At 49.1% G+C, this 12959-nt stretch overlaps 1 protein-coding gene across 26 annotated transcripts in view; it reads left to right on the plus strand.

Moving 5' to 3' along the window:
* The window catches only part of rg (A kinase anchor protein rugose), a 382141-nt gene that overhangs the window by 355844 nt on the left and 13338 nt on the right, over positions 1 to 12959 (plus strand). For all 26 annotated transcript variants that reach the window (XR_012999551.1, XR_012999552.1, XM_031982977.2 and 23 more), the window contains 3 exons: positions 4228 to 4345; positions 6745 to 6847; positions 8628 to 8743. Coding sequence is in view for 24 of the 26 variants with exons in the window: in XM_031982977.2 (XP_031838837.2) it covers positions 4228 to 4345; positions 6745 to 6847; positions 8628 to 8743 (337 nt within the window). In the remaining 2 variants the exon portion in view is untranslated. The remainder of the gene's footprint in view (positions 1 to 4227; positions 4346 to 6744; positions 6848 to 8627; positions 8744 to 12959) is intronic.

Raw genomic sequence — 12959 nt, forward strand, 5'->3', positions numbered from 1 at the left:
AAATCGCGCTGCTTCATCGCATCAAAGTCGTTCGGATACGGGTTAATCAAACGAGGAAACATTGTCGTTCGGCGTGTACCGAGCGCCATTAACTCGGCTCGTTCCGTCCAATTACTTTCGTTCACCGGCTAACGACGTCTGCTTCGCGAGATCCACATTCCGGGTCTGGTACTCGAGGCCTGTACTCCTTAAGGGTTGACTGTGTACGTACGCCGGTTTAGACACCTTTTTCTCCGACTGGTAGCCAGGAAATTCAACGTTTAATAAGGGCAACGACGCTCGATGCACCGCTGGCAGCTCTTTGTACGCCGGACGCCGCGATGGGCTATCTCGTGCGAGATACGGTAATAAAGGTATGAGAACACGCACGTGGCACGCATAACTCATTGTCGCTCGGGATCCTCTTGATGGCCCCCCGAACGTTTTGTTCCCATCCGGCGTGTTCACGCAACCGAACGCTTTGTGTTGCTTATGGCAGCGCGTCGACCGCGGTTCTGAATTTATATGGACCATCTTTTCAACACCTTTCGTGTCTGGGGATCTAGGGAACATTTTCAAGTTATTTTAAGAGCTCTAGTCTACTGAACATTACAATAACATTAATATAACCCCGTTCACCTGCCAAGCAATTTTCCTTCCTACGTTTCGATCGTCGGCCTCCATCGCGAAGGAACACCAAGCGCAATCCTCGCAAGGCAAGAACACTCGCAAAAACGCAGCGGACATGAAATAAAAATGAAGCGCGACGATAAATCAAGTCATCCGCGATTCCCGATCGCGCTCACAATTAACGTCAACCGGTCGCGCGTGTATACGCTCATGAGCGCTAGCATTTACGATCCATAAATTCCAGAAGCGTCAGTTCTTCATTGCGTCGCGCGCAACCGGAAAAAACGTCTCGCGGAGTTTTAACTAGAAACCGATCGCCCCGGTGTTTCGTCAATGATTCACTTCCCCCAATTACAACCAATCACCGGCCGCGTATCCCCGTTACCCTCGTGGATAGTAAACTCGCTTGAAACACGGTCGTGCCGGTCGGCGACAAGTTTCCAAAAGGAGCTTCTCGTAAAATTCCCGCGGCTGGTTTCCCGCGCCGCGGTGCACCGTAATTAATGATCGGCCCACTACGGAGCTGCTCGTACACCGAAATCGAATAAACTAAACCGAGCCGCGCCCCGCGCGCCCCGCGCGGCTCCGCTCCCTGCCACGAGCTATCGTGATTTCGAGTGGTTCGCACTCGGAAGAAGAGGATCGGCCCAGAGGGTCCTTGTAGACGGCCACGAGAGAGAAGCCGGAGAGGACGGGGGGTCTATTATTGTCCGGCGCTTAATCTGTTTGTTGTATACCGCCGGCGGGCTGCTAAGTGGTCCCCATTCTATGGTGCCCTATGGTGTACATAGAGGTGGCAGCCAGCGAGGGGGCCCTGTGAACGCGACACATGTTGTTACATCACGACGCCCCATTGTCGTCGTGAAACCCCGGCCGCGCCGCTGAGAGTCGGCACGATTTCGGTCGGGTCGAGAGATGAACGCCGCACGGGGAACACTAATCGCGCGCACCACTTGACACTTCCACCGGTGCTGGATCTCTTTTTAACCGAGCCCCTCCCCTCGGCCGCAGCTAGAAGCACCCACGGTTCATCGAACGTGTAAACATATTAGTCGCGCGAGACCGGTGGCTGACGCTCTCCGCTGCTCCCTTCTCGCAGACGCGCAGGGGTGTCATTTCGGAGAGCTCATTCGTACACTTATCGCTCCGCACTCGCTGAGTGCTGTTCGACTATTTATACATCGCTGTTGATACAGAGCGAGGAGTTTGCCGGTGAGCTATTTCGCCTCTGAACACTCCGACGCGTTGATTTTGATAGTCGGCTGGATCTGTATTGGTCCGGCTGCTTTCGGGCCGATCGGGGACGGAAGCGGAATTGTTTGAACTGGTAATTGGAAAGTGCAAAGGGAAATGTGAGAGGTAGATTCATCCACTTGCGTTTGATATTTACTGCGGTTCTTTCGGTAGTTATGGGTACTCGATTCTCATGAAATATACGTGCGACCCTCTAATAAAGAACGGCTTAGAGAATTGATGTACTTGCCGCGGGAAATTAATAGTCGCCGGTAGTATCAAGAGACCAACAACCACCGTGAATCAGTATGATATACCGTACGTGTTGTATCTGTATCACGATCACATCCAAACAACGAATGCCGTATCACGACACAGCTTTTATCAGCTTCACGCAGTGTTTGCGGAGAGCTTGCGCAATCGGGCTTAGGGGTTGGCTCTCGGTTGCCACCCCCTGCTCTTCACTTTCACGATCTGTCGCGCCGAAGCAATTGCGAGGCGCTTTTAAATATCAACATTCCGCGTTTAACTTTAATTTACAAATAGAGTCTATCGAACTTTGTCCTATTATTATCTCTTTAGTAGTTTGTTGAATAAAGTTTGCATTTTTTAATTGTTCGAGATGCGTCTTGCGATTTGTAACTGGCAGAAATTCTGACGACCAATTCGTTGCGATGAAATTAAAAACTCTTACGAGGAATTATTAATACAAACAGCACGCGCTGACTTAATCCCTCGGAGTTGACAACGACGTTTATGGTCCCCGGAGGTTTCGAGCCGCTTATGTTCCTGTAATTAGATTTCAACATGCGTGCCCCGCAGCTACCACCCCAGTGTCATCTCTCGTAGTTACTTGATCTCCTATGACTCGTAGGGTACGCTCGCCGATCCTGCTTTCGGTCACGGAGCCCTTTTCATTCGCGTTTCATACACTTCGTCGCATCGAATTCTCTTTACCATCGATTTTCTCCCCCGTTATTTCTGCGTATGAATTATTTAATACTCCTCTGTATTTAGGCAGCTGGAGTGGCTGGACAGTCGCGATTATACATTCGCTGGAACTTTTTCCCTGGATGCGAGAGTTGCAAAAAAAGAATACATTATCAAATGTTTCATTGGAAGCAGCTGCGGGGAATAATCGAATAAATCGTTAGTTTCCAGTCTAAGGTATAAAGATCTTCAGTAGAATGCGGCCTTTCGAATAAATTGTATAATATTAACGATTAGACGGCTCTTTCTCAGCCTGTTATTTTCGTTTCTCAAGGACATATTGATAATGTAGACTTATCACCGGCGCGATCAAGAATGTCAATGGTCGCTGCGGCGACAGATACGATCTCATTGGCCTTTCCCCAAAAATTCCCGTGAATCGGCTCGTTCGGCCGTATTATATCGAGGATAATTCGATTGGCCGCGCGTAAGGACATCGCGACGGCGGCGTCGTCCTCGTCGGCTGCTCATTAAGAGGGAAAAATTGAAAGGCCTGTGTCGGTCGTAGGGCGGTAAATTGGGCCTCTGTCTTTCTTTTGTCTTGTCCTTTGCGTCCTCTTCCTCCTCCTTTGCGCCTCGTCCTTTTCCTGCCTCCCCCTTTTCGCCTACGAGTTGTTCACGACTCGTTCGAGAGCGCAAGCCCGCGAAGTCCTGGGATCGATTCCCGGCTCAGCAGGAGGCTCCTCCTACCATGACGGCCATCTTGCAACCGGCACTGGTCTCACTATATCACATCACACTTCACTGCATCCAGGTTGCATACTTACAGTCAGCCATGCGATCGCACCCCGGCTACGTACCGTCTCAATGTTCCTCGAATCTTACCCCGGTGAAAGTACCGCCTCGCTTCCGGTCGCTGGCCATCGGACTTACCACCGGAACATTCTCGGGCATAGAGATATTCGTCGTCGCTAGATCAATGGATCCTCTCGCGATGTCCGCGAAGAATATAATTGACACGGTTGTCGATGCTCGAAGGATGGAAACTTTGGTCTCAGGTCCGACACCGTAAACTTCAATTAATCCATGCATCTGGACGTCACTCGCGTCTTCAGGAAGTGCATTGAATATGCGTAAAATTGCTAATTAATTGATCGCATCGCGTATCGATAACTATTCGTTTTTCCTTCGTGTTCCTTGCGCAACGAATAAGCATAAATTCCAACAAGAAAATTGGCCGTCGACTTTCCCAGCCTTTAACCGCGCAGTTAATTAAAACCTTATCGCGATTAAAAATCTTGGTTTCTACTCTTCCCGCTCACTTTTCCAATAAACTGATGTTTTTATCGGCGAGATTCTCGGATGTGTACAATTATTAGCATCCATTGGATGAAGATTAAGCGGCGTTTCCAGATACTGTAATTGCATTAACGGAAGTTTCCTTTTTTGTTACAGGTACTCAAATATTGCGACCACTTGCACGGAAAATGGTACTTCTCGGAGGTCCGAGCGATCTTCTCCCGCCGCTATCTGCTCCAGAATGTGGCCATCGAGATCTTCCTGGCCAGCAGAAGTGAGTCGTGCGATTTGTTTCGTTCGTTTTCAAAAGAGGATCGGTTCCGTGGAGCCCGGGCGGCGGGTTTCGTCGCGCATTCCGTTTCTTGCTCGATCGGCCGTGCCATTCTGCATTATTTCACACGACGCGATCTAATCTGGCAAAATGGAAACGGAATCCGGAGCTCGCCGCTGGCTGCGCGCCCCCGTGCGCTTTTTACGTAATAAATATCTGCTCCGCATTACGCCGTCCCTTTTTTCGCGATCTATCGGTCGGTCCCAGCTACACCTGCTCTCCTCCATTCTTTCGCTATCATTGTTCGAGTGCGTATACGATTTCGCCTTTCTCAATAGCGCACGTTACTCTTGGTTCCCTTAAACAATTAATCCCTCGCTTCTGAGATTCGATTCACCGAGAATTAATCCGTCCAATGTACACGTACGATTCTTTCTTCACTCTCGATACGATCCTAATAAGATTTTCTCCTTTCTTCATAAAAAAATAAACACACCCAGAGCGATTAAGTCGAGTTAAGAAATCAACGCCCGACTCTTCCTATTATATCGAAGATCGTAGAACCGTTTTGCGGCGAATAATGCTTTCTAAATGAACATCGTTAAACTCTCCAGCGTTCTCGCACCGCGAAGGACATAAAGTCCTGGCGCTCGTTACACAGCGACATTACGGAAAGCAGAGGAAAAGAGGAAACGACGTCGGTTCGTTATCTCGATTTCATTGTAAGGTGTTAAAACATTCCACCGCGGCCGGTTAAGCATCGGGCGATTCCCTTGAAATATAGTTGTCCCTGCGAAGAGGATCGTCGGCCGCGCGTATATAGTTGAAACAAACGTGGGAGAATCAGTTATACCTGGGCCCCGGCGGGCCCCGCAATCCCGCTGATTATTTCTCCACGGGCGCAGATAAATTCCCGCCGCGGCCGTTCCTCGATTCTAATCTGATCCCCGACATTCGATGCGTCGTGGAGCTGTTCGCCGGCGGAATGTCGCGGTGGCTGCGTGGCCGGGCCCACGGGCCGTTCATTAAAAAATTACTGGAAACGCGCGCGTTCGTTAACGGGACCGGTAAAATGCCACGCTCGGGGCCGCGATAAATCCTCGAACAATAAAAAGAAATTACGGGCCGAGTCACTTTATACCCGGCACCGCGCTGTAACTTTCACGGATCTTTACGGGACAACGGTGTCCCAACGGATCTCGATCCCGGCCGCTGAAAAATCGTCCCGTTTCCGATCCCCGCGGAACCGGGATTCGCGACAATGATCGTTACGACGATTTTTCTGTCGGACATACGACGCCGATGTCCAGCCTTAATCGTCCGGACGCACGGGGCAGTTAAGTTATTTAGTTTATGCGCGTACGTTTCGTGTTACACGCTGGAAGAATGCGGAGTCTTCTTCGTCGCGGGGTAACGCGATATAATTCAGATCAAATGGCGTGGCTTCTTACTTGTACCTTTGATTCCCGTATCTTTACGAGTCCCACGTTTATGTCGGTGGCATTTCCGAGTTTATAACGCAATAGACGATTAAGCGACAATGATAGTCACACGCGGGATTCCTTCTTTCTACGGCGATTCACACCTTTTTCTCCAATAAGAGATTGTAAATCGAGTCTGATATTAATTGGCCGCTATTTATGTCGGTAATTACGCTTTGTCGGCGTTCATAGAGAACCGTATCAAAGGAAGATGTCCCCGAAGAACGTCATCATCGCAGATTTTTACCGTATGTTCCCGGGAATGCTCAAAAGGACAAAGACGACGCCAGGGTTCGAATATCCTTTGATTCTGGCGTCTCTCTGTGATGCCGGCTTTTACTTTCCTTCTTCCTTGATTAAGACCGACTCGTATATACCGCCGCTGTATTCGGGGTTACATAAATTACTCACATGTATTTATGGTAACTGTCGCTTTGCACGCTACCCTTTGAACTCTCGAGGGAGCTTTAACCGATCCGGCCGATGCTATTAAACCCATGAAATTAAGTCCATGTATCCTCTCTCCGCGTTTCCGCATTTAACTTTTCGCCCTGAGTGAAAGGATCGTTATCTCCTATCCAATTGACGGAACTCTTAACTCATCGAATTAATTGCACTCGGATCGGCGAATCGTATCTCTTTCCAAGAGATCGGGACCCTGCCTCAATAATATTCTCCACCGCATGAGACGAGGAATAAAATAAAAAGGAGCGCGTTAATTAATAAACTCGAGCATGCGAAGTGAATTATGGCGCGCGGATTACGCGTCGAAAGAATCCCGCGCGAAGCAGGACCGTCCAAGCCGGCGATGCGAGTAAGAAACTCGTCCTTGCCTGCCATCCCTCCGAATGATTGACACACGAACCGTCCACGAAATTGGGCCCGCTTATAATCCGCGCTTTAACGCCTTTTTGTCCGCAGCCTCGATCCTGTTCGCGTTCCCGGACCAGGCCACGGTGAAAAAGGTGATCAAGGCGCTACCGCGAGTCGGCGTGGGCATCAAATACGGGATTCCGCAGACTAGGTAAGGACCGACTGCAAACAACCGAAACCCCTTTCGCCAACATCTGGATCTAGGGATCCCTCGGCCTCGGCTGCACCCTGGAACACGCTTCTCGCATTCCGCTCTTTCTTTGTCCCCCCGGTCCGCGGGATTCCGATCGCGATCAGGATCGGATCTAGGACTTTCTTGTCCCGGGACTAACATGCTACCAGATCGAACGATAAACGGGCGCGGATAGTTATTGAAAAGTTCGCCGGGCAGATGGCATAACACGCTAGGAATGCGTCGCGACGATGGATCCGTCGACGTTATTGACTAATAGACGTTTTTGTCGGTACACTCACGGTCCCCGTAACGATTGAGAAATTTGTTCCCCGAGATTTCAGATGACGAATGACTTCCTTGTGTCGTTCTTATGGATCGGTTATCGCGGCCGATTGAAATTCCTGCCGTTCGAAAAAGACAATGGAGTATTTACGGATTACATTTATCCTCCGAGACCGGATCTTCGTGCGTTTCGGTTGATACGTTTGTATTATATTAGAGGATGATCAATGGTATACCGAAGTGAGCCAACGAATAAAACGACCGACGTGGCGCGACTAATTCGCGGAAGAGATTAGAATCGCGAATACGGAGAAGGATATCGGCGATCGTTGGAAACGATCGTGTAGATCCGCGTCTTCGAGTCCTCAGCGTGTTCCGGAGGAGAGGAATCCTCTCCCGAGACCAATACTCCCGCAGCTGGACGTGGACAGGCGGCGAGAACAGAGGTTCGCGTATCCACGCTTCGATCCATCCATTAAAGCGCTCCTATACACGAAAGAGTCGGCGAGAAGGATACGCCGGCCATAAATATACGGATGCCGACTCCGACGTCTGATCCGAGGGAGATTCCTGGCCAGCAAAAATAATTCCACGGCATATAAAACGTGCATCCGCGTCGTGACGCCCTGCGCAACGCTCGGGCGGAAAAATGAATGTGCCTCCGTATCGATCACACTGGAAAACCCATGAGACCGGTGAGAATCCAGATCCAGCGAAAGGGGAATTCGAAATTTGAATTTCCTGCCGTTCATTCGGGACTTTTAGCCGTAAAAGCTGTACACGTGTCATTAGCTGTGTCAATGATGGTTTCGATACATAAGAAAATTGTACTACGATTGATTTCGGAGAAGGAGATTCATTGAATTTTATAAGAAATTCGATTTGAAAGGTGTAAATGTATGAACGCGAGCGCGACGGGCGAAATGCCGCCGCGATGGCGGACGCACGCCTAGCCCCCGCCGTCCTTTCCCGTCATCCGCGAATTGTAAAAATGTTTTTCATAGTTCCGAAAGATTTGTGCGCGGCTCGCGCACCCCCGGAATTTATATATCCGGTCGTCGTCGCATGCCGCCCTCCTTTAATATCATCCAGCGTGTACGCCCATTAAAGTCTCCCGTATAAATCCTAAATCAGTGATCTCGCCGTTCGTAAAACCGGCCGGCCAGTTTTACGGCGTGAACATAAAGCACCGAGCCGCGTCTTGACGTAATAGATTTCACGAATTGAGAACGACTGTCATCGTAATTGCTCGGAGCAGTCGCGGCTGATTCTTTACGAACTCGCGTTCCTCCGGAGCAATTATATCTCGCGGGGCTTAAATAAGCGGAGCGTCCTGTCATCGATAGAATTGATCGCTTCCTAGAAGAACTGCTGGTTAGTTCGACCATGGACTACTATTTCCAATAAAACACAGGTTGATTAATCACCCGATCGCTGCGGCTGATAAAAATAATAAATGTCGCACTGTTCACAGGAGGGCATCGATGATGTCGCCCAGACAGCTGATGCGAAGTTCGAACATGACGCAGAAGTGGCAGCGGAGGGAAATATCCAACTTCGAATACCTGATGTTCCTAAACACGATTGCTGGTAAGATCCTCGAGACATCTTCGAGGGATTAACACTAGAACTACCGAGCACTGAAATTGACTTTTTGAAACTTTATAGAAACTTCAAGAGTGCATCTACTAAGGTCTTAATTGATTCATGATTCAATTTGCATATTGCGAAATTAGTTTCTTAATAAGCATCTGCTGTTCTTAATAATCGCGAAAGGAAGAAACCTGGGATGCGTCATTTTGACACGTTCGATAGTTTTAGTGTCAACACTAGGTTTACGAACATTTATCGCACGCTTTATTCTCTTCTTAAAAATTGGATCAATCGAACTCAACGTGGAGACTTATCAAGTAATATTTATAAAATTCAATATGCGTCAACTTCAGGCGTTCCTTAATACATTCCATGCCACGTGTACCACCTATGGTACACGCCAATTTCTGTAAGAAAATATTTTTAATGGATACGTGGTCACGGATAGTGGTATACGTTAGAGAGCAGTGAACACATAAAGAAATAATATCATATTCCAAAAATATCATCAAATACCTGAATATAACTTATTATTTTACTTAAATCAATACAGTTCATAAGCAAAGGTAACCGAAGTTTCCGTGGCACGGAACGTGTTAAACATTATTCTCCTAGCAACCGCAACATTCCATCGGGACAGCGTCTATGAAGTAACCGTGGTAAAAGGGGATGCTCGACGTCCGCAGGAGAAAAAAATCATATCGGCTTACCGGTTGCGGAAAGAAAATGCGACGTCTGCGGACGGCCCGATCGTTGCTCGATTTTACCGCGGTCCCGAGAGAGAAAGAGGAGGAGACCGAGGGAAACCGAGCAGGACAGACCGACTGGGGCTGCACACGGGCGGATGGAATCTGTCGCGACGTATTAGGGATGTTCTCAATCAGCTCCGTGTTCCGTTAGCCACCCCATACGAGTAATCCCCGGCTCGTGGGCCCCGGTAATCCTCTCCCGAGGGACCGTCGTTCTCCGCATCCCCCCGCGGACGGAGCCGAGCCGTGCCTTTGTTTCTCCTTCGGTTTAATATCGGCCGACCCTTTGTGTTTCGCGTCGCGAGGCTAAATCACGAAACTCGAGATCCCTCCCCCAATCTAGTTTTTTTCTTCTTTTTACCGGGTCCCGCTGATCAGAGCCGTTTCGGCAAACAACGGACACCGTGGGGGTACGTGGTCGCCTGTAATCGTTGTACAGGGTGTTCGCATTATGCTCGTCCGCCCTTCTAACCCTTTGCACTCGGAATTTTCTCACTAGAAGTGTTTAACATTTTCTGACGAGAAGTTTCTATGAAATCAACTCGAAGGGAAATCGGGAGTATACTGAGGAACAAAGCTATTTTGTTTATAATATTTCACGTGTCAAGGTATTATAAAGTTCGACATTAACCCTTTGCACTCGAGAGGTGACTCAGTCACCGCTTGATTTGATGCAGCAAAACTATGAAATTGAATATTTAGTATTTTCAATGAAACTTTGTATTGCTACAGGAAATATTTAAATAAACTAGCCTCGTCGATTAATTTATCTGCGAATTATCGTTAAATTAGTCTCGAACAACGTCGTCTGTATCTCGTCGGAAAATGTTAAATATTTCCAGTGAAAAACTTTCGACTGTAAAGGATTAAATACCAAAGTTTATAGTTTTACCGCGTCAAAATGTTTATTGAATTCTAGATAATTTCATTTTCTACTGGTATCTGTATTCTAGAAGTCTCTAGAAATTGTACCATTATAATGCAAGTGATACTTCGGAGTTTCGAGAAATGAAGATCGATTTATTATCTTCTACTAATTCCTCGTTACCAAATGATGACACGAAACGCTCAAAATGATCGACGCGGTGAACCCGTCAATTAAATGTCCGCATTCGAGACTTCATCTCGATAGCAACATCCAACCGAGTCCCGCCCACTTAATACCGATCGATGGTTTAAAACCGCCGATCTTCGATGACGCGGTGACGCCTGCTCGAACGCATCTAGGACGCTCGCAGGCGGTCGCTGGAGAGAGCGAGCGGTCTCGTAAACAAGCCGATCCGCGAATTATGTAAGTGGAGAATTTATGGCTGCCTACGCGTAACCGGCCCGCTTAATGACGAGGATCACCGCGGACGCGTAATTATTTGTACATCGACGAGGACGCAGCGAGATACGCCAGAGGGTGGTCGTGTATTTACGAGCGTTATATATTAATTGCGCAAATAAATAGTGGTGTCGTGGGGCGGCGGCGGGAGGGGGGGGGGGGGGGAGGGCGCCGTGTGGTCCTCGGAGCGCAATTGGGCAAGGCCCGGCGGGGGAACACGTTGCGAAAACGAACCGGTCCCGCTGCCAGGCTCCCGCATGCGATACAGGGCCCGTCGTCGTCGTTTATTTGCCCGGTCGCATCGGTTTATTAAAAATTAATGATAGTAGAGCCGATGTAAATACGATAGGCTGCGTGTCCTGATGCGAGCCGGTTCGCGTGGGTGGAACCCTCTCATTGCGCCTACCGACGTTGCCCCGTCTTTCCCCCTCGCATCGATGTTTCCATCCTTCACGCTCTCTCTCGCCTCTTGATGGGTTTACGTTTAATTACACCTCTCCAGATTCTCGTTTTATCCCCCTTCACTCGGAGGATCGGCTTACGAGACGCTCGGCCGGTTTCTGATAAGGGAATCTATTTCTCGGTCGTTGCATCGGAGCCCGTAGAGTATAACTTTGAATAAAATCGAAGGCTGAAGTGCGATTCAGACATTGAGGCGGAAAATTACGGGAAATCGTGTCGTACAGGTTGTTCAGCGACGATTCCGCCTGATCTAGAAGGTGTAATTTCTGCGTTGTACCGCAGTATTATATTCGCGATAGGAGATAACGCCGTGAGACGCGCAACCGATCTGGACTTCACACCGCTCGGAATGCTCGTATCGGCGAATTCGATCTCGACGGCTTTGCACTTTCGACGCGGCGAGTTGCACTTTATCTTCATCGACGGAGACCGCGGTGGAATTTGTAGAATGACTCCTCGGTTATAAGGATCTCGTCTACTCTCTATCTCCTCCTATTAACGTTTCCATTCGCGTTCCACTCGCCATTGAACAATGGGTGCTTAGCGCGTTGTACAAATTTTTCGCAGTTCCCTCCATTATTCCTCGCATTTACATCCATTCAAATTGCACTCGAGTTAATGCCGCGCTCCATTTAAGCACAATATACTCTCCGGTTTCCCGCTCGACTGTATTAAAACGTCTAACGTTCCACTTAGAAACAATGAGGCGTTTTTCATACGTTCGAGCGTTCGCGTTCCCGCCGTCTCCGGTGGGCAAAGCGTATTCTTCGAAACGTTGATATCCAATTAAAAGTGTCCGCCCGCTTGTACACGGTTCTCCGGGAAGTCCACCCACGCGTCGACCCAACGACTACCCAAACGAGACGCCGCGTCTCGAGCCGCGATGAGCCACGTCGCGAGGCCGTAACCGTTTCGCAGGGTTTCCTGCCGATTTTTCTCCGCGGGCAGGGACGTCCCTCTAAATCTCGTGCTCCGCGAGTGGCGAGTTAAAAACGAGCCTCTCGTCGCTCGCTATCGCGCGCGCGTTCCTCGGGGATCGTTGCGGCAGTAGGTAAAAAAGTAAGGGCGAGCTGCCGCGGGTAAGGGCGACGAGCGCGGGGGCGGGGTGCAGACGCGGAGGGACGCGTGTGTCGCGGGCATTCCGGTGTCGGGATGGGTTCCGAGAGCGCTCACTCACCGCGACGCTACCATTAATAATCACTTTGATGCATAACGCGGCCTTACTATTATTTACGTCCGACCGTCGGTCGTGCAGCGTCAGGATTTACGACGCATTGTAGCAACGACGGCTCTTGTGCGGCGACCGCCGTGCCGCCGCTCCAACCTTCCCCCTTTTTACCCTTTTTATTCTCGTCCACGACCGAATTGAGTATCCGGTGAGCTTCTCGGAGACAACCAGCCGGGATCTTTTGCGGCTTCGCAATTGATGGTCGGGATCTCGGATTCCTGGAGATTCCGAATGCATTGTGGACAAGTCTGTATTGAATTGATAAGACATCAAGTCAATGTCGGTACGCCTTGGATATTCTATATATTCTTTATATATATATTCTATAGATGCACTGAATGCAGTGTATTCATTAGTTTTCTAATTCTGAAACAATCAAAGTCGCATTACATGTTTGATGCCTTAAACATTTGTCGGTGGTTCTTCCCCTATCTACCAATTCCATCG

The sequence above is a fragment of the Nomia melanderi genome, chromosome 10, assembly GCF_051020985.1.
Source record: "Nomia melanderi isolate GNS246 chromosome 10, iyNomMela1, whole genome shotgun sequence".
Lineage (NCBI taxonomy): Eukaryota > Metazoa > Arthropoda > Insecta > Hymenoptera > Halictidae > Nomia > Nomia melanderi.